This window comes from Thamnophis elegans, chromosome 9 (genome assembly GCF_009769535.1).
Source record: "Thamnophis elegans isolate rThaEle1 chromosome 9, rThaEle1.pri, whole genome shotgun sequence".
NCBI lineage: Eukaryota > Metazoa > Chordata > Lepidosauria > Squamata > Colubridae > Thamnophis > Thamnophis elegans.
Genome location: NC_045549.1, coordinates 45,985,798 through 46,012,238, shown reverse-complemented (window position 1 = coordinate 46,012,238; position 26,441 = coordinate 45,985,798). Strand labels below are relative to the sequence as shown.

The 26,441-nt window shown below is 33.6% G+C and overlaps 1 protein-coding gene across 10 annotated transcripts in view; it reads right to left on the bottom strand.

The window, feature by feature from the left end:
* Positions 1-26,441, bottom strand: part of PCM1 (pericentriolar material 1) — a 51,580-nt gene that overhangs the window by 6,531 nt on the left and 18,608 nt on the right. For 6 of the 10 annotated variants that reach the window (XM_032223774.1, XM_032223769.1, XM_032223775.1 and 3 more), the window contains 21 exons: positions 25,621-25,769; positions 25,029-25,158; positions 24,544-24,657; positions 23,837-24,027; positions 22,743-22,937; positions 20,442-20,664; positions 19,874-20,019; positions 17,097-17,287; positions 15,873-16,041; positions 13,998-14,356; positions 12,579-12,740; positions 9,280-9,336; positions 6,884-7,056; positions 6,671-6,799; positions 5,252-5,372; positions 4,137-4,277; positions 3,753-3,886; positions 3,292-3,426; positions 2,308-2,472; positions 1,171-1,230; positions 386-515 (listed from right to left, as the gene is read on the bottom strand). In XM_032223774.1, the coding sequence (XP_032079665.1) occupies positions 386-515; positions 1,171-1,230; positions 2,308-2,472; positions 3,292-3,426; positions 3,753-3,886; positions 4,137-4,277; positions 5,252-5,372; positions 6,671-6,799; positions 6,884-7,056; positions 9,280-9,336; positions 12,579-12,740; positions 13,998-14,356; positions 15,873-16,041; positions 17,097-17,287; positions 19,874-20,019; positions 20,442-20,664; positions 22,743-22,937; positions 23,837-24,027; positions 24,544-24,657; positions 25,029-25,158; positions 25,621-25,769 (3,274 nt within the window). The remainder of the gene's footprint in view (positions 1-385; positions 516-1,170; positions 1,231-2,307; positions 2,473-3,291; positions 3,427-3,752; positions 3,887-4,136; positions 4,278-5,251; positions 5,373-6,670; positions 6,800-6,883; positions 7,057-9,279; positions 9,337-12,578; positions 12,741-13,997; positions 14,357-15,872; positions 16,042-17,096; positions 17,288-19,873; positions 20,020-20,441; positions 20,665-22,742; positions 22,938-23,836; positions 24,028-24,543; positions 24,658-25,028; positions 25,159-25,620; positions 25,770-26,441) is intronic. The other 4 variants (XM_032223771.1, XM_032223778.1, XM_032223779.1 and 1 more) reach the window with 2 other exon arrangements.

Below are 26,441 nucleotides of genomic sequence, written 5' to 3'. Positions count from 1 at the left end.
TAAGTGTATTTCATTTCCTACTGGAAACACAGGAATGAAAGAATACTGTGGGAACAGTTCTTTTCATGCACCTAATCAACTTTAGAATGTAAGTATAACTGTTAAACCAGGCTCAAGGGCCAATCTAATCATCATGACTTTAGTTTAGACTAGCATCTATCGCATGTCATCTTAAACATAGCTCAGGCTCAATAGGTGTAATAATCTACCTGATACATTTAACAACTGGATTGACAAACATGTAAATACATTTATTTATATTTATTTATTTAGCAAATAGCAATTTATCTATAACAAACTAGAAACAGAATTAGTGATCTTTCATTCCACTAATGTAGATGCTTGATTACATGAAATTATAATCAAAGTCATTAAAGAAGCTTACTTATGGAGACTGGACAATTTTCACTCTCTTCTTCCTGATCAGAAGGATCTGATCTTGTACTGATTGGAATTTCTCTGCTGAATATTTCAGGTTCATGAACTTGCTTAATAGTTTCAGTTTCATCTTTGTCCTAGAAACAAACACATTGTTATACAAAATAAAAGTTTTAATTGCTTAAGATTTATTTTTAGTGAAAAAAGGGATGAATCCTATGTCTATTCTATAAAAAATTTTACAATTCAAATTTTATCATCTCTTCAGATACTTCTTAAAAACAGTTCCCGCAGTGTGTGTGTGTGTGTGTGTGTGTGTGTGTGTGTGTGTGTGTGTGTGTGTGTGTGTGTGTGTGTGTAATCTTGGAGTAAAGAATATGAAAACTCCTTAATGTGGAAGAACCTATTCAGCAACACACACACACACACACTGCGGGAACTGTTTTTCTTTGCTTATGAACCTCCAAGAAATATCTAGTTTGACTGCTGCTCAAAAAGAATTTAGGTTAATTTTGCAGGCCACGCTCAGTATTAAAAAATTAATCAATAAAAGCCCCAGCATCACCCCAAGTAAGAACAACCTCCTAAACACATTTCTACATAAGTGTATGAGTATATGTGTTTGTGTGTAAAGGTTAAATAATTTCTCTGATCATTTGAGATAAATAATTTAAAAGGTAATTTATCTTTAAAAATTAATCGTATTCATCAGAAATGATAAAACACTGTCAATTACAAAATCAGCAAAAATAAAGAAATAGGACATATTCCTCATTGCTTAAAAATCCTTACTTTGTCTTCATCAATATCTTCAGTAGATGAACATACTCCTTCTTCAAGTGATTTTTTTACCTAATAAATAGAAATTTGAAAGAATACTGGCTTCTGTTCAAACTAAATACCAACAACCAGATAAGATCGAGATATGAATTCTGAGCCATATATTCATTTTGCTGTGATTTTCTTTTCAGTTGGTAACAATTAAAGTATTTCAATATTGTTTAACTAGATATTTTAGTTTTCTGTTGCTTGCCCTATTAGAACTGGCTATTAGATTGGTTCTGCAGGCTCTGGATTGCTAAGACAGAGAATATAGATGAGTGGTTAAGTTTCCTTATAACTTAAAAATATAAATATCAGATGATTCAAATCCTATTGTAATGCTAGTATTTTAAAACTCCTTATCTTACTTTTGTCATGTCCAAGAAAAAGGCAGAGTGAAACCTTAATTAACAATAATAAATTTAAAAATCAAGGCACAAAGAACTATTCTATTCTGCTATTCTACACATAATATACTAAGCTAAAGAATTTAAAGTACAAAAAGCTCAGACATAAATAACAGGATGTGGTCCTATTATAGTAAGCTAAAGTAAACCTTTATGGTAAGACTCTAATGTTCTGTTTGATATTAGAACAGAAAAATTTCTGCACCTTTGACATCTGCAGTCTTACTAGTGACAAATAAAATAAAGCAACATATACAACCTTCCTCACATTCATGAACACTAATTTCCAAAATATGCCTGCTTGTTTTCATTATTGCAGAAAGAATGCAAAATGTCATTTATTAAGAACATGGTTTAATTTTGAAGCTGACTTACTTTCTAAGCTGAACAGAAATTCTCAAATAGAGGCCCTTAATAAATTCTTATTTATTATCAGATCAGCCTCCATCAGCCCCAGTCATTATCTCTGCTATTTGGAAACAATGGGAGCTACAAATGAAAATATCTAAGACCAACAATTGGGAAAAATTGAATACTTCATAACTGAATATCATTTGACCTCAGGAAGAATATTGACACTAAGAGAATGCATAGTAAAATATCAAATTTGAAATATATTAACAAAATTAATATATTTACATTACATGAAATTAAATTTTATATTGGCCTCTTTAATGCAAGATTGTGCCATTCCACCTACTTCTATTTTTGGTTTACATTTTTGCTTTGCTGTCAGACTGTTATTATCCAAGTCTTGCATGAGTTTAAAAAAGGCTAATTCATTGAATAAGACTTCAGAAATCTCAACAAGAAGGTCTTCCCCACAATCCTTTAACTTTTTACCAGCAAATTTTGCCAATGAATCCTGTCCAAAAAAGAAAAAAAAATTAATATATCGATTATGTTTAACTTTCATTCTTTCCCACCTCCTGATTATATTATTCAAGGTGGCTGACACAGCATTATTCAACGTTACCTCATAAATTAACATATTAGCTTGAAGGCTTAGCTAAAATCATTGAATGAGTTTATGGGTAAGCAAGGTTCTAAGGAATATAGCATATCTACTGTGATAGATGCTACTTTTTTCAGATATTTTCTGATTGTATGCTCCTCATTTGATTAATTAATCAATGCACCAATTTCTAAAGCAAAAATAGAAAGCATTTTGACAAGTGTTCACGAAGCAGCTCTGTCAAAAGAAATGAGAGTTATGTCACAATCCTTCTGACAGATGTTTCTCCTTAAATGAACATTAAAAAATATTAAAAAGGACTTGGATAATTTTCATTTTTAACCCCTGAAGTAACAATTCAAAAGATTCATTAAAGGTTTTATTAAAATATTCATTTTATGCTATAAAGAGGAGTATATTTTAAGTGTCAGCATTTACAAATCAGACAAATGCTATGGATTGCACTTTCCATACTTATACTTGAGTTGCCAGATTATTTAAGATCTCTTTCATATTAATTTTTCAAGAAATTATAAAGTGCTTAGCTTTGATTCAGTAGCTTAGTTGCTCTATAAACAGATTTACTGAAGTGGTAAAAACAACTGCCATCACTGGCAGAAACATTCACTTCAGAATCAAGGTAAAATAATCTTTCGAAAACTTTACCAGCACCATAGTGATTTTGAGAATAGTCTCTATTTTTACGGAGCTCACAAATTGTATACTTGCCTGCAATATGCTACCAAGTTGCTTATGAAATATCTTGACAAATTCTTTGCTTTCATCGTTTTGTTGAGTAAGGGTTAAGACCATACGTTTTACAACAGTCAAGAGTTGGGAAGTACATATTTCATCCATGTGTTCCTAGAAAGTGTTGAGATTAATTTATTTAAGCTAAGGATGTATGTATGAAAAAGTCATCTAGTTTACATAACTTGATTATAAGTTGCATATAAATAGAGCTAAGAAAAAGATCAGAGCTCAGTCGACCAGGTACTTCTTTAGAAAATACAGAATAGGAGGAAATATCCTAATTTTGGTAAGAAACACTTTTATTTTGGATAAGTGAAGCATCACCTTCTCTACAGAGGGAAACAGCTGCTTCTTTAAAAAAAAATCTAGCTACAAGTTTCTGTAAGAGCAAATTCTTATTTTCTAACTGGCACTTACTAAAATCAGCATTATAATACCTTCAGAAAGGGGATAACTTCTTTCATAATTGCTTTAATTTGTCGATCCAGCTGCTGAGTATCTATTCGGGGGCAAGGAATAGAAGATACTTCAGTAGTCTGTGGTACAGAATGGCTTTCAACTGCATCTGAACCTTTAAAAAAGTATGTTAATGTTAATGTTTTTCCCCTCACAAAAATATAATTTCAATATAAATAAAAATTTCTGATCTTTGATTACATAAATTATAAGTAAGCATACTGAAGAATAAAAAGTTCAATATAACAAGTGTATAGTCACTGCCTTTTTACACAAATCATGCACAGTAAATACCAAAACATTTACATTCAATAAGCAATGCTAATATAGCAGATAATACCCTGAAATATGCAACAAATTAATACCTTCCAATTTAGAAGAAGGAGCAGTCTGGAGATTACTACAGCAACCATCCTCGGACTCAAGGTTACCCTCTGCAGCTATTTTCATCCGTTCATATTCTCTCATTCTAGCCAATGCTTGGTCTAAATGAATCACAGTGTTGCCTATATGTGGGCAAGAAAATCATATAAAACATGAAAAACAAATATTACCAGGTGCAAATTAAACATAAAACTGGAAAAAGTGGAACCAAGATTATTCTTAAGTATACCTATTGTTGATAAATCACAATTAGGGTAATTGGGACTTAATGACTGAATGCATGAAGGAGCTAACTACTTTGGAGATGTATAATACTTTGAAGCTAATGCCTAACAGAAAATATTTTGCTCCATATATTAACAGAATTATGTTCTTTAATCTGTAACAATGAGTACAAACTCCAAGTCATTCCATTAGGCATAAAATGTTTTTTCCCCCATAAAGCTGTGGCAATGCTCCGTATCCAAAGCCAAACTGCTCTGGATAATTCTTGCTTAATTATTTGAGAAATAGAATGTGATGGCAATCACAGTTCTTTTGTTTTTTAATGCAGAGAGATATGCAAGTTTGAAAACGGGATAACCTGTACCAAAATGGACATTAATGTAACAGATCCATTATCTAGTCGATTGTTCTGGTCATGAAACTAACAAGAACAGGTGGTCCTCCTTTAACAATCACTTCTTCTGCAACTGTTCAAACTTGCAACATTACTCAAGTTCTGGCTGGTGCTGTGCCCTTGTGATCACAATCGGGTACTTGGCAACTGGCCCAGTTTTCTAATTATTGCAGCATTACACTGTCACATTAGCACAATTTGTGATTTTCCCTGCCAGATTTCTAAAAGTAAAGTCAATGGGAAAATGGCAGGAAGTCAAAAGTCGAAATCATGAAATCATCACTTAATGATCCGCACAGTCCTTACCTATCAACAGTACCAAGCAACAGAAATTGTTGAAACCACCATTATGTGATACTGCACTTTGTGCTGCATCACATAGCGATGGAAATTCTGATCTCAGTTACAATTAATTGAGGACTGTCTGTATTCCAATCTCAATGAATTGCAAATTGCAATTCTCAGGTTGGTGCTTACCAAGATCATCAGTAGCAAATGGTTCAAAATTTGAAGATGTAGATCTAGTACTGCCATTGTCTCTATCATGTTGTTCAGATTCTCTGCAAGCACCTTGGTCAAAATTCTTTGCAAATGTTTCCTTTAAGAGACATAACACAAACATTTGGCAATGCTTTTCCATAATCGATCGTCTTTTTTAAATTTTATGCATTACCATTCCAGAATTTTAAGCAAGGTATTTTAAAACCGACTACTCAAATTTGATTTCCTGCAGGTATACTGACTTGTTAATTAGGAATTATAGAAATTGATGGGACATGCATATAGTGTGATTGGGGAAGATAGTAAATGTGTTCAATAAGATCAAGCTTTCAACCACTTACATAAACTGAACATATATATGTTATGTTTGTGTGTGAGGGGGCGGGGGGATGGCTAGAAAGAGCAGTATATCCTTTCCTACCAAAAAACTGCTAATAAAGAATGAGACTTTAACTGCTCCAGCCTGTATTCTTCCAGGGATGATTCAACATCAGAACTGGAAACTTCCTTTGTTCCCACACAAATCTGCTTATTTGGAATGCCATGCCACATCTGCAATATGTTGAACTGCTTCTGGTTAAGATGTGCTTCAGGAAAGCACCAAACTCCCCTGAGGCAGGACAGACCATTCCCAAATAGTCCAGACCTTTTATTTCCCAGATCAATGACTTCTGCATATTCCTAGGACACCTGACAAACATCTTGCTATCTCTGTACCAAACACAATTTTGTTTCTATGAAGTAACAATTCTCACTTCTCACAATTAAGTAATAATGTCAAAGCAAAATACTAAATTCATTTAGAAAGCTATCAGTATGTAATAAGAAAGAAGCTATGGCAGTCTACAACATCCTGTGATTTTTAAAAAAGATAGCTCCCTTAGAATGAAGATCAAATGTTACAGTAGGGACAAAAGATGTTATGAGAGTTAAGAAAAGATTAGATGACATAGTAATTCAAGTTTAACATAATACGATTTAACAGATTAACAGTTGGAAGGGACCTTATAGGTAATCTAATGCAATCCTCTGCTCAAGCAGGAGACCCTACACCATTTCTGACAAATGGCAGACCAATTTCTTCTTGAAAGTCTCAAATGATGAAGCCCCCACAAAATCCGAAGACAAGCTGTTCCATTGGTTGATTGTTCTCACTGTCAGAACAAGCTGATCTTCACAGTTCAAGTTTTACAGAAGATTTTATCTATATTTTACACAAAAGTTTAAGAGTGTAATTCGCTCTTTGCATTTATACAATATGTAACTCAGTAAAGTGGACAATTTAAATTTAATTGTTCAATGAGTTTTATGCTAAAAACTAAAATAAAAAATACAACTTTGTTAAGTAAAAAATCAAATTTGATCTTAAAATATCCTAAGGTTTAGATAACGTACATCATCAGTGGTTGCAAGGCTTTCACTGGGAGTAAGCTCTGAATTTGATCCTATCCAGGCATTTGAGTTCAGTTGCTTTGGACATTCTCCTCTTGTATTATCTTCAGATGCATGTCTGATCACTATGTCCTGCATAAAGCAATAGTTTTTGGTAGAACTTTATTTTTCAGAAATAAAAAAAAAGGCAACCTCAAATCACAATTTTCCAAGTACCTGTAAAGCATACAGTGCTCTTTGCCTCAAATAATCTGTATTTAGCATCTGGAGTTCATGGAAAAGTTCAATTAGAAAATGAGGGCGAGATTCATTTTGAGATATCAAAGTAGCTACTTCAGAATAAATGGTGTCTCGTAAAGCTTCAAACATAGAAAGGTCACTGCCTGTTTCTGCAGAAAGATAAAAACATAAATATCCTCATTATGTTAATATCTTAATATTTTTTTTTATTACAACAAAAGTTTTGAGGAAAATATATAGCACAGTTGTGGCATGGTCACACCTTCTAGGAAGAAGGCAAATTCTTCAGTTCATATTTGAAATGAAATGAGATATTTCTGTTCAGTGGTTTATTCTCTGCAGGATATTACCCTATAGTTCCCTGATCTTGGTGAGGCAGTTGCTAAAAATACGAAAAGTCCTTATATTTGAAGGAAATACAGAGTATGCCAAATATAATCCAAGTTATTTTGTACTTAATTTACATTTCTAAAACAAATTAATTTCCTCACATCTCTTTGCAGAACTAAAATGCCAAAAAACGTCACACCACAGACCCCGACATATATACTAATGATTAATCACAATTAGATACATTCTCCCATTCAATTGTGAATCGTATTTTAAACACAGAATTAAGTTCAGTAAGAATTCCCCAATTTAATACTGAAATCCCAACTTCATGCAGATATTTATATTTATCATACCATATTACCACATAATGGATTTGTAATAAGGAATGATATTCGAGCTCATGGTCAATGTTCTGAACTCCAAATATTAATACCTTAAATTTATTTCCAAATGTCTCAAATATTTTCCCTATATCCTACTATCACGTCACTTTTATTTATTTTTTATAAATGTGTGAATTTCTAAAATGATAGCATAGTCATAAATTATTATATATATCACCTATCACCTATAAACTACATAAGAGAACCAAATCATTCCTGACATTTATGGATCTAATCAGTTTCTTTACTTCATGTCTGTGTCATGACTCTGAAGAAGTAGGCAGCTATCTATATTTTATGCTATAATTTTTATTCAAGATCTCAAATTGTTGATTTATCTGCCCTTGAATTCTGCTAAGTTCAATTTTACAGACATCCAATGATGAATTTTCTTTTAAACATTAATTCATCCAGGTCCTTCATTTTTTAAATGATAAGTCTTAACTCTATTCCACTTGATGCACAAACTTATTTTCTTGCACCTAAGAATTACCATGTTTCCCTGAAAATAAGACCTGGTCTTATTTTTTTGTGGGGGGAAATAAGCACTCGGGGTTATTTTCAGGGAGGTCTTTTTTTATGTGCAGGAAGCTGTGAGCGTGTGGGCCGAGTGGGAGGGCACTCTGTCCCAATGTCTGCTTGCCAGCAGTCACAACGGGCCAAGCTCTCGGCATGCCCTAGCTTCCACCGACCTGCCTGCTGGTGGAAGGCAAGGCAGCTGCAGAGTCTCCCCAGGCAACTATGGCAGCCATACGCCTAGCTCGCACAGCAGGCACGAGAGCTGCAGCGCCCACCAGGGCCTAGCACTGGCAGCACCGAGTAGGCATGCAGTCCAGAACTGAACAGTCCAAACACTTGACAATGCAGGCCAGTGGCTATGGGGCTCCTAAACACTTTTCGACCAGAAGGAGATGAAGCTCTGGGCAAAAAGTACATAGCGGAACTAGGCAGAGGCGATGCCAACGCACCACTCATCTTCCAGCTTACCAGTAGAAACAACATACAGCCTCTCTCAGTAAAGAGAATTGCAGGCAAGGCTGCATTCAAGTGAGTGTGTGTGCGCCCGCGCGCAAAGGAGAACTGGGTAAGGGGACTGAGCCTCCCTCACCCAGAAGCAACATCCAGCCTCTTCCAGTAATGAGAATTTCAGGCATTTGCCAGCATATTAACAACATATTAAGATCTATAGCTATGTTGCATAATGTTTGGATTTTCAAAAGATCACATAATTAGATGGTTTTAAGGTACGAATAGTGTATAATAAACTATCATTATTTACTATAGCTTATATATTTTTGGAAGTTAGTAGGTACTCATGGTTGATGACCATGGTTCAATCCCAGTTCAAGAAAAACAGAAAAATAGTTATGTACTGACGATCTCAAGAAACAGCTACATATGCCCGATTTACTGGTATATCTAATATAAATGATACTACTTGTACCCTGCCATAAAAACCTTTCATATCTGCAGTATCTGCCATGTGATCTTTTAATAATAATACCTATTCAAGTAAGTAGATAAAAAACTTTCAGTAGTACGTAGAAGTCATCTGAAGTAATGAAAGGCACATTCAACAATTAAATAAGCAAATAAATAGAAAAGTTTAAAAAATAAAGGCAAGTAAGTTTAGAAGCTAAGCAGCTGCTGCATTACCTGATGCTTGTATGCATGCATTTCTGTTAGACTGCTGCAGTATTCTCCTAGCATGTGCTGCAGGAAAGGTGCGGGTGGGAAGGACAGACAGTGATAAACACAAAATGTGTATCAGAAATAAAGGTAAGGTCTAGTGAAATAATGGAAGAATATCTACTTAATACTAAAAATGATTTTTTAAAACTTCCCTTGGTTTTTTTTTCATTCCAGGAAAGGGAAAAAAGTATCACATTCAAAAAGAATTTTTTTTAAATACATGACTTTGCAATGGTGCTCATACAAAAGTTTACTTGAAACTAATTTGTTGTCAAATAAAATAAAAATAAATACACTGTATTGAAATGTAATTTCAACATTAAAATGATCTCCCATAATTTCAAAGACCCCAAAAGAAGAAGAAACAGATAAACATTTCTTCCTAATTGGTAAAAAGAAAAACTGGTCCTAAACCATACCTTGTATTATAGGTATGAGCCAGTCTCTAGCCTCCTGGGTCACACACTTGTTTTCTCTCCTCTTCCATGGTAGCTATAAAATTACATGCTTTTCATTTGGATTTACAAGTTTTAATGAATTATGCAAGCTATAAACTATAGTACAGATAAAAATCCTTTGGTAGGGAAAAGAGCCTTCATAAATGATACTTTACTGTCACTAGAACTAAGGTGTGTCTCTGTTTCAGACAAATCCTGAATAACATAGGAAGTTAATCTAACCTAAATGTGTGGCTGAATAAAAAAAAAGAAAGCATTTGATTAAAAAAACTGTAACACTACAAAATGATCTAAGGTTTTCCAGAGCTGCAAGAGATTCTACTGTTTCTATTACTTCATAAATTAGATGAAAAAAGGCAGTAAGGAAGGAGTAGTCTAGTGACTGGTCTACTTTGCAATTCATGGGACAATACATTCAAAAATGTATACAGTGGTACATTGCTACTCAACTGCTTTGAAACACATTGAATTTGGTACTCAATGCATTTTGACGTGAACATTTTATCCTGGTACATTTTTTTTATAGCAATAGCAATAGCAATAGCAGTAGACTTATATACCGCTTCATAGGGCTTTCAGCCCTCTCTAAGCGGTTTACAGAGAGTCAGCATATTGCCCCCAACAATCTGGGTCCTCATTTTACCCACCTCGGAAGGATGGAAGGCTGAGTCAACCCTGAGCCGGTGAGATTTGAACCGCTGAACTGCTGATCTAGCAGTAGCCTGCAGTGCTGCATTTAACCACTGCGCCACCTTGGCTCAACATTGTTTGCTTGCTATTCAACACATAAGCCAGAACTTATTGGTGTCGACTGCCTATGACTCACTATATTATTCTTTATGGGAAATTTTTGTTTGGTACTCATCGCACCTCTTGGAACCAATTAACAATGAGTACCAAGGTATCAGTGTATTGCTTGAAGAAGAGAACTGACAGCTACTTGAACAGCTATCTGAGGAAACAGGATACAGATCCATTATTCCTGAGGTAAGACAAGAACGACTGGGTGGAAACTTTATAAAGAAAGATCCAAGCTTGAAGTAAGGAAGACTTTTCTGATGGTGGGAATTATTAAGCAGTGGAACACTGCCCTCTGGAGTTCTGAGTGCTCTATCACTGGAACTTTCAAGCAAATGTTATAGACAAACATTTTCTTGGGTAGGTTTGAGCTATTTCTCTAAAACTGAGAAAGAGATAATGCAGTGGAAATCTTGATTCTATCATAATTCTGTAATGTATCTGTAAATTTCATTTCATTCTATTACAAACAGATTTTAGTATGTTTTCCCCTAATTGAAGAATATATTTTCCTAAAGCATCGAATTAGGCAGTAAGCCAATTTCTGTGACCTGCTCAAGGTCCATGGCCAAATCAGCCACATTTTCTTTGGATGCAAAAATTGCAGCAACTGAAGTAAATCAAAAACAAAAGCAATGTGCTCTGAGATATGTGACCAAAGAAAGAACTCTGGGCTTGCTATTATAATATTGTAGAGTTTTTTGGTTTGTTGTAGAGTTATACAACTTCAGACCCCAGAGGTGCATGCAGTTGCTCAAATCCCTTAAGAGTTCCTCCAAAGGTGCCAATAAATCCTATTTTTTAAATAAACAGTAGAAAGCATATTAACTAAATTTAATCAATCTAACTTGAATGAAATTTGAACTAAAGCCAAATCAAACACATCTAAATTTTGTCTGAGCCTCAGATACCTTTTGAGAGTGCGTGACACCAAAAGTACAGGCACTATTTTGAACACTTCCAGTTTATTATGTCTGAATATGTCCACTCATACCTTATGCATGTATACCAAATATGTTTAGAACTGCAACTAAGAAATAGGAGTTTTGCTCTTCAAAATGAAGCTATATAGAGAAAAAATGTGACCTTCTTTTATTGGGTTTGAGTCCCAGTTAAGAAAAAAATACTAAAGAACCTTATTTTGACAGTGTCCATCTAATCCTTGAAAATACTTCATGAGATTAGAAGACGCTGCTAAATCTTCACTGAAAGGAGAGATCTCTGAAATATGAGCAAAATCATTATCCAAGTCCTTCTGCCCGATTTTGAGATGTCCCCTTCAGGACAGGCTACTCTATTCATCAAAATCCCCCAATTCTTAATGAAGCATTTTTACAAGAGGAGAAATTAGGTCTGTCAGTCCCATTACACATTTTTAACTGCAGATGAAACACAGAAACACACACACACACACATGCATGTATTTTGGATATATACAATGCACTTTTTCAAATATGTGTCTGTATATGTATACATATATGTATACATACATACATACATACATACATACTTGAACAGGGTACTTTTTCACTATATGAGTGTCTGTGTATGCATGTATAGTGAAACAGTGCACTGTTGTACAATTATTAATCAAGAATAATTTGATTTTGGAAACTTGTTGCTAACAATTTACTTGCTTTAAACATCATTTATTAAAACAAATTGGTAAATATAACAATTAAACAGTTTATTAACATAATAACAATATATCCCATTATTTAAGCTGAAAGTTTTAATTTTAAATAAGCTTACTTGAATCCATGTGTTATTATATTTAAAAGGATCTTAATAGAATGGAAATGAATTTAGGATTGCAATAAAGAATTCCATCTATATTTTCACAACAGTACTTTTTATCTTATCTGTTCAGTGAATATTCTGCTAAACAGCAGTTATGTGAGTTATGTAAAAAAAAGTTTAAAACCCAATTCCTTTTATGCAGATATGAAGAACATAAGGATCTATTTATTTCACAAGTATATCATTTAAATATTTTGAAATAAGTACCTGAAGACATTTCTGATGACCTACTATATTTAATTATTTTCTCCAATTGTTCCCGATTCTTTTTACTGAACACTTTTGCTTGAACAAGTTCTTCTTTCCGAGTTGAAGGTCGACCACTCTTGTAAGGCTCACATGTACTAGAAACACTGGCACTTTCAAAACCTTTAAATAAGTAAATTTTCGTTTTACAACTTATTCTAATTCTCTAAAGCTGTAACATTTTAAAATGTCAATCAAATAAGTAAAAAATAGAGTCTACATAAATTGAATCAACCAATTTAAACAAAAATGGTTTGGTTTGGATTAAATTAATAAATGTTGATTTGAGTCAAATACCAGAAACCATACAGACTAATTAAATGTTATATGTTAAAAGACAATATTATTTCTGAAAGTTAGGCACTAAAAAAGAAATCTATAAGCATTGGCTACAAATTTTTTTACAATGGAAATGTACAATGGGTGAGAAGGCATTCATTCATATGGGCTTGTCCCATAATCTTCATACTATGATTTAATGTCACAAAGTGTATTAATAAATATCATTTATATATGAATATTATTTGAATAATATAGCAAAAATGTTATTTATTAGCATTAGGCAAAAAAAAAGATTAGTTTTCAACATGGAAAAGTATAATCCTAGTTTTTATCATCATAGACCACTCTGCATTTAATCTGTTCACTAATTCCATAAATCCCAAGAACTCTTGATGGTCATGCCTCAAATTAGCTGACCATAAAAATCTCAATATTATTGTAAGAAAATTGTATTAAACTATTGGCCTCATGTCTGCTTCTTTTCTTTGTAATTACTTCTAATAAGAATTAATATCTACCTCTTAATCTGGAACAACGTCATAAAGCTAAAAGTAATGACTTGAGGGTAATCATCAAAATCTCTATAAACCTTGGGCAATGACCATGTGAAACATATACTTAAACTTAATGACATCAAATTTCACGAAGAAAATACCTCATCACAGAAATAGTTTTGGCAAATAGCCAATTACCTCTTTTCAGACATTTCCAAAATGAAAGAAAATGTTATTTTGGGCAAGCATATTATTTTGAAAATTGATATAAAATATATATTCTAGATTATTTAATAGAATTAAAAGGGCTAGCAGATTTGCTCCATGTGCCATTGGGGCAAGACAGATTACAGGAGGAGCTTCCATCTAAGAATATGAAAGTACTGGTTCAGTTACACTGGGAATTGCCACAGGACCTGCACATAGGGGAAATAATTATAAAGTTTTACACTGATACAGCCTGTGTTAAGAGTTTTGTGGACTCAATTTTCTGGAGGTTTTCTCACCCCAAGAAAAAAATAGAGAGCTACCCAAGCACAAAACAAGCCTAAGTTTTTTAACACACACACACACACACACACACACACACACACACACGTCATACCATTAGCTCTAGGTCGTTTTTTAAACTGGGAACTACTCCTCCTCTTATTCTTGGACTTTGGTGTTTTGTCTTTTGAAGCCAGACTGGCCTGTGCAGATGCTTTCCTAGGTTTAAATGTTTTTGTCACAGTAGTTGGATCCACTGGATCAGGCATGCTACTAAAGCTTTCCAGAGATTCTTCATCAAATTCCCTTTGTCTGCTCATGTCAGGTTGATTTTTGTGATTGCTACTTGCTGCATTTTGCACTGGGGCTGCAAACCCAGTTCTGAAAAATGGCTGTTTCTCTTTTCCTCCTTCCTGATACTCATTTAACCATGCTGATCTATTTTCCATCTCTTCTTCACGCTGTCTCTGACATCTTAACAAAGACAGAAACATTCAGAATATATTTCAGTCATAGTAGTAAAGCCAAACATTTTCCAAGAAAAGTTAATAAGAAAATAAAAAATATAATTTAGCACAATTCCATTGCTACTTTGCACAAATCTCTAGCACATCAGTTCAGCAGTCTTCTTTACAATGGTTCATCATTCAATATAATTGGTGTTAACAGCCTTCAGTACATAACCTTGCAAATACAAATATTGGGTTCAAAAAAGAGGTTGAATGTGTCTTCAAATAATACCAAGATATGGTAAAAGATTATAGGTTTCTGCCCTCACATCGTCATATTTGAATCACTGATATTTTCAAAAACTCTCTATTGCCTAGCAATTAAATTGATATTCAGAATAATATAGTACTTGTAGCAAGAGAAACCAAAACCAAAATTATTCTATAATTTATCTTTTCAAATACAGTTTGGAATTAAAACCAACAATGTTCTAACTTTTGTCTTTATGCGTTAACCAGCTGGGTGACTTTAAGCCAGTCACTCTCTCTCAGCCCAACTCACATCCCAGGGTTTTTGTTGTGGGGAAAATAGGAGAAAGTTGTATGGTCACCACAAAGTAATAAAAGTGGGTAAACAAATAATTAAAATGCCAACTTTATTATCAACCTCTATCATAATGGAAACCAAGCTATTCAGTGCTCAGTGTTTTCTACCAAGGTGGTTTTTTGGATACAAAGCATTATTCTGTCCTTCCTTATTTTTTTTAAAAAAAGTAAAATATGAACCATCCTATTACCGTATTTTTCAGAGTATAAGATGCACCGGAATATAAGACCCAGATTTTGAAGAGTTAAAATTTAAAAAAGTTTTTGCACTCTGCAGGCCTCCCAAACCCTCGCATGCCTCATTTTTTGTGAAAAATGGGACATTCAGAAAATTTGAGAGGCCTGCAAAGTGCTCCTGGGGGCAAAAACGAGCAAAAAACGGCCCATTTTTGCAAAAATAGGACAATTTTTTTTGCAAAAAAACAGTGAATGGATAGGCTTCGGGATGCTTATAGGGGCATGGATAGCCTCCTGGGGGCTGGGAGAAATGAGCAAAAACCTGTCCATTTTTCACTCGTATTTCTCCAGCTCCCAGGAGCACTTTGCAAGCCTCCCAAACCCTCTGCACGTCCATTTTTATGAAGGGGATGGGGTTACAGGAGGCCAAAAATGCTGTATTCAGTGTATAAAACGCACCCAGATTTTCACCCTCTTTTTTTGGGAAAAAGGTGCATCTTATATTCTGAACAATATGGTAGTGATCAATTCTGCTATACCCAAATGGAATCAGACTGATACTCAGTACCTTTGTGTAAAGGAAATTCCTCATTTCAACAAGTACCTCTTTCACTATGAATCTTACTGTATTTAAGAAAAAAGTATACCAAAATACAAACAAAACTTTCCTTTCACAAGCAGAATACCAAGTTTGAATTATAATGTAATGCTGCTCGCCAAGCACTAGAAGCAGATGCATCATATTAGGTTTCAGATACCTTTGGTTCTCTGCTCCAGAGGTAGAATTACTTTCAAATGGCTTTGGAAATGCCATATAGTCAGCTTTTCCAGCACTGTTATGGTTTAAGGTTGGCTGATAGTCACTGTTTTGAGCATTACAATTATGTGAAAAGTCCCCAGATGGAAACATCTGGCCAAGATTGATGCCTACAAAAATAAATGAGATCAGAAATAGATTATACACATAATTCAAGTATTTTTTATCACCAGAATACAAAAAAAGTAAATAAACATTAACATATTATTGGGTTTTCAAATTATGTTACTATTTTTCTTCAGGATACTCGAAATAGTTCAGATGAAATTATTCCATTTATAATCAAGTTATGTCAAACCCCTGACTATAAAACTGATTTGAATGCCCAAATATGAGAATTGTAGTATAATTTATACATTTACAAGGAAAAAAATAAACTTTAAATAAATTTAGAATAAGAACTCAATTCTTATTCTTATGCTCAAAATCTAGATATTACATTTTTTACTTAAAACTATTTCCTAACTAATGCATTTAAGGAGCAAATAGCAAAATCAATCTGCACATTAAGTTTTATTTCCTCTGACTGTAAATAAGCTTTATGTTCAATTGAGAATGTTCTCTTACAGATGAATAAATGCTGCAGGGAACATATTTCATTTTTAGTTGATTCTAGGTGCTGTAGGAAAGTTCAGTCTTAATCCTTTATTCTTATATAAAATGTACTAACACCTGAATCAAAAGAATAACAGCTTCAGTTTTGTTTAGAAAACTGAATGGTTCAAATAAATATTATTAAACAAATACATCAAATTAAATTCCTTTTAGTTTTTAATAATTTCTCTTCATTCTTGATTACTGTAAGGTATGCAAACATGTACTCTCTTGTTCTCAATCTTTGTAAATAATGCTTTTAAATAATAATACCTTATTTTTTAATCTTAATAGTACTGAAGGAAAATATTTAGATGGAAGCAATAAATTAAAACCACACACTCTCCATACCACAAATTAAACCACAAATGTCATCTTCTTTTGCTATTAAAGAGGCAATTCATGCATGTTCTATATAACATTAATGCATTTAATTAGTTAGAAGATACTTAAGAAAACAAAGAACAATTTGCTTTGAAGAAAGATCTATGTGAAAGTAGGCAGTGCTTTCTGGCTGTTTGCAATAAGAAAATCAGTATCATTGCTACTCCTAAATTCTGAAAATGCCTACCTGGTGGGAAAGATGATAAATTTGTGAATCCAGGCATATTGAATAAGTTCATTCCTTGGGAAGGGAAACTAAAAGGACAAAATACAGTTGTTGATGGATGTGGTGGTGCCCTGTTGTCTTTCTCCTCTTTAGTTGGTCTGGCCTTCTGCTTTTCTTGTTGACGCATGAGATTATTTAACATTTGCTTCAATCTGTAATTAATTATAAGTACCGGTATTTATTTATGAACAGAGAGTAATATAAGGTTGGTGCAAAATATTAGTTTTGTAATTAAATAATGTAATTAATTTGTAATTAAATTAAATTACGGTTAATTATTGAGCATAGCCAGAATTGCGCATACCTGTTGACAAAGACTAATAAGCAAAAGAAAAGCAAATAACAAACAGCAGTTTGCCATAAACAGCTATCAGAAAAAATAAAACCAAGATGGTCTACTTACTTAACATGTGACTTAACCTCTATACATATATCTTTTAAAAAGTAAATAAGGCATTATAATTATTTCATTGTTGCTATTGTCACAGAAATGCTTAAAATTTTAGAATGTACCTCAGTACTGCAATAGTAGTTTTTTTAATTGATTACAACCTTATCAAAAAAATTAAAAAAAAATACAGGATCAAATTATAAAGGAAAATGCAATAATAAAATACATATGTAATAAATATAAGAAATCATCATTTAGATAAATACATCTTCTTTACAGGATATCCTGTCTGTTTAACATAAGGGGTTCTTATCTCAAACACCTTAACTATAAACCTAACAGTTCTGATAATATATACATTAGAGCTCAAAAGGAAATAGGACAATCTACAACTCAGATCCCAGCAGGCTGTCTTTCAAGTAGGGATGTTAAATATGTAGACCTACATTGACTCCTTCAAGTGAGGTAGCTTTTGTAAGGCCCCACATTAGAACTATTTATGCCCTGAATACTTCAAAATAGGGGTCAAAGTACCTGGGCAATTATAATTAAATTAAATAATTTATATAATCTTTCATCACCATTACCAAGCTTCTTTTAAAATGATTTAACCACAAACCTATGTTGGCAATTCCCAATTTATTATTCCCAAATAGTAAAAATTCATTTGTTCACAATGTTCTCCATTTATATGCCAGTCATATTTCATGCTTTTTGCTAAATACCACTACTTTAAATTTGGTTTTATTGAGGTTTAAAAAATTAAGAACACAGAAGGTATTTAGCTTTCACAACAATCTTCAAGGACTATTTAATACTTTGTCATTAGAAACAATGTCATGATATAAAAGGATATTAATACATTTATCATGGATCTTCGGCATACAAGTGTAAGAAAACTATAGGAATTCTAGAATATCGGAGACATAGTGTGAAAAAACATTGGAGCTAGAATATAAACCTGTCTAATATCATTATGGGTAGATATGCTTAGAGAACCCCCGCCGCCTCCCCATACAGACTTTCAAATGGGTGTTTGAGTAGAAGGTCTTAACCATGAATAAGAGTCTGGATTCCATATTTAAGTTGGCCAACTTCTTCTACAAAATGTTTCTTTTTATAAAGTCAAAAGGCATAGAGAGATCTATAAAGGCAGTGAACATTTTCTTGCCATTAGTTGTTTTGTTATGAGATGGTGCAAAACGAAACAATTGTCTATTGTGGGCACTCTAATCTAAATCCAGCTTGTTCCTCCACTAAGAAATATTTTTCCATTACCCAATCTTCTATTTTGCTGAAAAGATAGTTTGCATGCAATTTTAGTCACAATTTCAATAAGGTTTATCAGTTTATAATTGTGAGGTCACCCTTGTGTCTCTTTTTATACTGTATATGGGAACTATAATTCCCACTGACTGAGATGGAAGAACAGCCCTGCTAAAAATGGGCCCACTAATTAATATGTGTCTTGAAAACTTCTGGAAGTAGAAAATCTTCTCCAAGCACCTTATTAGATTTCAGAGATTGAATAATGAATTTGATTTCTGATACTGACATTTGAGGCCAGGGAGGAAGGTTACAAAGGCTATAAGTATCAGTAATTTGCTTAGCTGGAAAGCCCTGGTTAGAATTAGTAAACATAAAAACTCTCCTAAACTGAACCTGTATAGGAATATAGAATTGAACTTTATGTTCCTTCAATAAACTGACACAATATACCAGAATAAAACCGATTTTTTCCCTTCTGCTAAAAACTCCAGATCTGACCATATTTTAGTAGTTCAATAAACTATTTTTAGAGGTAATCAGCTTCTTTTAATCATGTCTAATTTGTAACATTTTATTAGTTTTTTATGGCAGGGCATCCCTGGGCTGGGGCACTGCTGTCTTCAGTAATTTACTGGTAACATAAATAGAACCAAACCAATTTGAACTTATTTCCTATTAGTTTCTAGTAGGAAGTTCATCTGTTAAAAATTTCCAAGACACAGATCGGCGTATTAGATCAGGATTTATCTGGACCTTAGATACAGAAGGAAACAGTTTCTCAAAGTCAAGGCTGTTCTGAATTCAAAAAGGTGGACCTTAGTATCCAGCTTGGCCCATTTGAGTTTTTTATTCTAACACATTTCAAAATAAATTACTACTTTTACTATTGCTAGAATGCATCTCAATAAAGTATATTTTTGTACTGTTCCCAAAATATTGTAGTTTCTTTTTCTGTAGTTTTCATACAGAAATGTAATGTGACAAAAATTCTTTTAGGTTCCTCAAAAATAACTAAATGCACATAATTATGTTGTGTTAGCTGATATTTCTGAAAAGGGTGTAAAGTTAAAGTGGATACCTTTGAACATTATTTTGTTGCCAGGTCAGCTGTGCATAGCACTGATTTAATTGATGCATTATAAGGTGTACTTGTGGTGAAGCAACATTACCAGGCATCACACTATATGGACCAGTAAGCAAGGTCTGCAGTAAACAAGAGAGCATCTGCAAAGAAAAATAATGTTAAATATTTTTAAAGACTTTTAAAAAGAATGCAGTAGGTCAGATATGTATTGGCCACTATCATAATTATTTTTCCAGGAGCTGTATCTTAATTCAAAAGTTCTCCAAGATTACATGAAGTCTGAAATCTCTCAACTTATCCTACTGCTCACAGTTTCTCAATGTCTGGATTTATTTTCAGTTCATTAAATCTTAATAGATTCTAGCTTCTGATTAAAACTGAGCTAAAACAAATCCAAACAGTTCATAAAATATTGAAACTCTAACCATCTCAAAAATCTTTCTGCATAATTTTCAGAAAGCTTTTTAAATGGATAAAATAAGCCAAATTGACAATCTGGAAAAAAGAAATCACCCATATTGAAGAAAGGTCTCTTAAAAGTATTTTTTTAAAAATAATATACCTGTTGGTCCTGCATTAAAGTCTGACAAACACTGACACTGAATTCAAGATGCTTCTTTAATTGGTTAATTTGCTCTTGCCATTGTTCTTTCTCCTCCACATAAGAAAGTTCAGACATCCAGCGATGATTTTCTTGCCGTCGCATGCTGATGTTCTGTTGCTGCCTTGCTTTATCTAGAGGTCGGTAGTTTCCATCTGCTGAAAGAGGACGAGGATTCTTCCAGCTAAGAGTAATGTTACAAAAAGGCATTATTATTCTAGAAAATCATCTTCTGGTACAATCACTTCATCAAATAAAAATGCAAGAGATTTAAAAATCCATTTGGAGAAAAACATATTTCCTCTTTCATACCATTTTAGAAATATGGTATCTTTATCACATGTGTATAACCAATCCTCTCTTTCTTTCCTAAGGAAGGAATTGCTTATCTCTGGATATATGTTGGTAAATATCTTGTTTTCCGTGCAAACTGGACTGAAACATCCCAAAGTACATTTAATTTATTCTTTGAAGTTACTGAGTTTTAATTAGCTGAAAAATTGAATTGCTGAATGATAAACTGATAAAGGAAATACTGAGAGGTCCTTGGTGCATTTAGTTTGGTTGTTTTCCTGCAGATGTTTCATTACCAAACTAGGTAATATCACCGGTGCTAGTAGGAAGCAATGTTTGCTTTCAGTTTATATTCTAGTACAGGGGTGTCAAATTCGATTTCACTGAGGGTTGCATCACGGTTGTATTTGACCTGGGGGGGCCGGGGTGGGTATGGCCAGTTCAATGTCACTCATGTTAGGGCGCCTATGGTAGCCTGAGTGCACTGCCAGGAAAAACAGGCTCCCAAGCTCCATTTTCGGCTGAGACAGCTTCCTGCAACCCTCTGCCAGTGAAAACAGAGCTCTGGAAGGCTGCCCATGGCCCTCGCAAGCTCAGTTTTCGCTGACAGAGGCACTGTGGGCCAGTCCTTCGCTGTTTCCAGGACAGGCCAATGGGCCAGAACTACGCAACCTGCTGGTCGCATCCGGCCCCTGGGCCTTTAGTTTGACACTCCTATTCTAGTAGCTGGTTCTGTTAATGTTCATGGAAGTGACTTTGGTGGGTCTCTGATTGGACTATTTACTATTAGCTTATTTGGCAGTTCCTTGATTGGCATATTGTTTGCTTCTTGATTATTGGTCTAATGTTAATCTTGGTGGCAATCTCTGGCCATTTAGATGTTGATTTCTTCTTTCTCAGGGATTGCATATTTCATTGCGAACTCTGTTGATGGATTACTAGGATTCTACTGAAATTGGAGATGCTATCAGTGTGTAATTCAAGGTTCATATCTGCTGATTTTCTTAAGATATATGTTATTTGCACTTGGTTATTTCAAGTGCTTCTCTGATCTCCCTTGTCTCTAGTGATATTTATTGAGACGGTATTATTTGGTCTTCTAGTTCTTCTGCTTTTCTTTCAACTGTTCTAGCTTGATTGTATCCAACCATAGAATGCTAATCTTATTTTTCAACCTGATCTTTCATTTTGATGAACTGAGTTTTTTTCTTGATTTTGTTGATTCTACATCCAAAATCTTCGTTACTATTATCTATACTTTACTCTATACCGTATAGTATACACTGTACATTACATTATTCCTTGTGTCCAATCACATTTGGCCAATAAAGAATATTCCTATTCCTATTCCATTAATCTGGTATAGGTTTTTGTAAATTATCTGTCACCATATTATTTATGGGAGAGACACTCTTCATCTGGTTCCTTTGATGACACCCATTAAGCATGGTTGAACTCTGGCATAACTCTCATCTTGAATAAGACATGCAAGTCCCACAACATCAAGGTAGTGCCTCACTTACCACTACTGCTTATTATTACTACATCCTACCTTTATTTTTAGTCAGTTCCAGGCAGCCGGAATGGGACAACTTGCCACAGTCAACTCTCCACAGCCAACTTGCTGCGGGACAACTCACCATGGGAAAACTCATTGAAGGACAATTCAACAATTCAATTTCATTATTTAAAGTGATTTTAAAAATATTTTAATTTTTTTTCATTTGCATTTCATTTTGTCCCTCCTTTGGCATCCTTTGTTTCATGATTCTATCCCATTATTTCTTCGGTATTAGTGTAGCTCTTGTCCTACATCAAATTGGCCCTGGCAAATTGTCCCATGCTGAATTGGCCCTGGCAAGTTGTTGTAGACCTCCCAGGCAGCATACATACCTAATGCTCCTGCCTCCTATTTGGGCACAACAACCCATGAAGTGGATTGGGCTGAGGAACAGACATTCAACTAACCTCTCCTTATCTTCTTTTGCACAATATGAGATCTGATCTACATTATTGGGACACATGGGAATTTCATTGGAACTACAGTCTTGTTCCTCCTCTTCCTCTTCTGCTTGAGCCAGCCCATCAGAAAGGTATACTTCTTCATCACCTTCATCTTCATCAAGTGCACATTGTGTAGATCCTCCCCATGTTGCCATTGTCCTAGCATTAGGAATTTTAAAAGTTATGCTAAAGTATAATAAAAGTGAAAATAAGCCATACAGAGCTAAAACATGACATCGTATCAAAATCAATATAAAATATTTCCCAAATGAATACCATATTTAGGGTACACTGTTTTAACTTCATTTTTTATTTTGGAAGTATTCTGCGAATCCCAAATGACATCTAATACATATGCTTTTTATTGATATAGTCCCTTTTGGTGGATTTATTTTCTGTTAATGCAGAGAACTACAAAAATAAAACTCAGTTTAGCTTTGCCTTAACTGTGCAGAGTATGAAGGGATGGAAAATGCTCTTCAACTTTCAAAATTCTGTTATGTATTCTTGTGGAATGTGTTTCATGACCTGGCTTACTTTAAAGGGCTAAATAGTACCTATAAAAGAACAAGGTTTTTTTATTTAAAAAAGTGAATGATAACGTAACAGTTGCAGCTCATATGTTTATACTGAGCTGTAAACCTGAGTACCTAACCAGCATTCTGGCCAATTATAATAATAATTAAAACATGATTGAGAAGATGAAAGTTTGGAGACATCTGAATCCTAGAAACTTTCATGAAAAGACAGACAGAGTCACCTTGTAGGGAATATGGGCAGCATAAAAATAAGTAAATACAAATAAACATTTTTATATTACTTCTATTGTAGCTACCTACTAGGCAACCATTTTAACAACAGGGCTCATGAAACAGAGCACAAAGAGAAAGCAACAATATCCCAGGCTTGACGGCAATTAGGATAAATTGTAAAGGAAAGGATCCCCTTCTCCTCAGTTAATGCTCTAATTATAGCTATTTAAACAGATCATAGCCCTTTTGGGGGAAGATACTCTTTACAGTAAATTTTTATACTAGATGAATAGAATTTAATCTTACTTTTCTGTTCTGCTTTGTTGGGGAGTACACTGAGTCTCTGATCCATTACTTTTAACAGATCCAGGTTCAGCAGGTGAAGCATCTGCTAAATTTTGTCTTCTCTGATGCTCAGCCATTAAGGCTTCTAGTTGTTTTCTTCTTTGTCGCAATTCTTCTCTTAAAATCTCATGTTTACGCACTTGAGACCAGGTCTGTTTAAAAATTAATATTTATAGAACACTCATGAGGTTTAAGTCAAAGTATGTTAATACAAAATTATACAAGGATAATTATTTTTGTTAGACACACTAAAATTTTGTATCTTGTTGAAATGCCTTGAGTTAAAATAGTATAGAGAAAACGTTCCATATCAGGCAACTCTAACAGTAATGACATTAAGGAAGAAAAAGAACACAAAAAAGAAAGAAATATTTTTTAAGCAATTGAAAAAAAACACAAGAAAGGGAAAAAATGTTCTTTTTTCAAGCCCTAATGTATGGCTGCATTGACAGAAAATAGGAATAAATATTCAGTCAATCAATGATATAATCAAAGTGGAAACAAGTTAGAAAATACAAAAAGTTGTTTGTCATTTCTCCTTTTTTTTTTTTTGAAAGTCCACTAAGAGGAGACAAAGAAAACAAGTTCCCTTTTCAGTTACAATGCTGCTATATCAGTTTCTCCAAAAGAAAAGTATAATAGCATTATTAAAGAAATACACACAGTACCTCACTATCTACCGCCAATTCTTCTGGTTGAATCGGAGACTTGCTCACTCTGCAGATTTCATTAGCAGCTGCTGTGGAAGTGTTCCCTGTACAATTATCCAGGCTAGATGTCAGCTAAAAAAGAAATAAATATTAAAATTACAATCTGAATATTCTAAAAAAAACTGAAAACAGAAAGAGTGATATACTTTTTTTTGAAAAAAAAGATTTTTTTAATAAACTCAATTGATTTTAGTAGACTGAAGAATACTTGATTAGTTTCTGAATATTGCACCTAACTCTTTAGGGATATCTCTTTTAAGCATCTAATATATCTTTCTTCAATTTATTCAAGCATTTCTAAACAGTTTTTTGCAATCAGGACCAAAACACCTTCCTCCCCTTTTTTAAAAATAAACTACTTGATAGTTAGTCACAAATAATATTGACTGTGAGACTCTGTCCTTCCCCCCTTTATGTTAGAAATCCAAAGGAATTGTACATACTTGAAGATCTGGGCAAGCCTTCTGTAGGACCTGAATTTTTTCTTGAATATTTATAAGTTTCTTTCTTTCTTCTTGAAGATGTTTAAGTTCTCTCTTTTGTTGCTGAAGTTTAGCTTCATAAAATTTCTCTCTAAAAATAATAATTTTTGTGTTATTATTTTCTGGGTGAAAAAATTACAAAAACATATATGGTAATAAAACAGTAGCCTTGTAACTTGAAAAGCAATTTCTCGCCTCTTATTTCAAATTAATTCATAGGAACACATCTACATAGTTGGATGTCCAATGTGAGCCTGATATATTCATTTTAACATTGAGAATTGGTGAACCTCTATGTTGGACTGCATCTTCCTAGAAAATCATGAAGAGATTAGCCAAATCATCCTAAACTTTCTACACTTTCCATTATGAAGATAAAGATGAAGATCTTTATAGTTTCCAACATGAAGATCAAAAACTCATACTTTTCCAGTTTCAATTATGTAAGTTTATGTAAGTTTCAATTCTGGCTCTTCAAATGTACGTCTTCCTCAAATGCACAAATGAATCTGAAGCTTAATTTTATAACATTCCTTAATGAAAAAGACCATACCTCGCTTTTTCATTCAGTCCAACACTTTTCTGTGATTTGTTTACACTGTTTCGAATGTTGTTTGGTTGTTGCTGTCCTTTTTCTTCCTCAGCCAGAAAAAATTGTTCCACATTACTCTGTCCTGCTGCCTCTGGCTCCATTTCGTCATCCTAAAAGCAATAGCAATACCTTCAGCAATGGTTTCCTTCAAGTTCCACTATTCCCATTTTCAATATTTTATGTCATTTGAATGAGTTCTCAGTCTTTAGCAATATTTGAATTCAAAGGGTATGTCTTGTCTTTCTTTGTTTACTAGTGTACAATATGCCAAAAGATATGTAAGAAATATTTCTGGGAGAAAGTCTAATTATTTAATGGAAACCATAAACTTCAATTACTTAAGATCCATAGAAAATGATTAATTCTAGCCCAACCCCTAATGTAATCCAGTGTTAATTTTGATTGTGAACTATTACTATTTTCTAGAATCATTAGGGTTATGTAACATTCTGAGGGTGGGTGGGAAGCTATTGTTTGAAGAAAAGAGGGAAAATGACTTTGAAAATAAAAAAAATACTTGAATAAGTTATGCTGAATATAAATGATAACTATCAACAAAATTAGAAATGAAATTTCTACATAAAAAGAGTGCTTATAATTCAGGACTGTTAAAACTTTTACCTCCAATAACAGGATAAACAATGGCTTTTTGACTTGGCTAAGATGTGCAGAACTATCACACAATGCAACTCTTCTAGCAACATACTTCTTCCAATGCACAAACAGAAAACAAAATTCTTAACAAACCTAATATCAACATAAGTGGAATTTACTACATAATA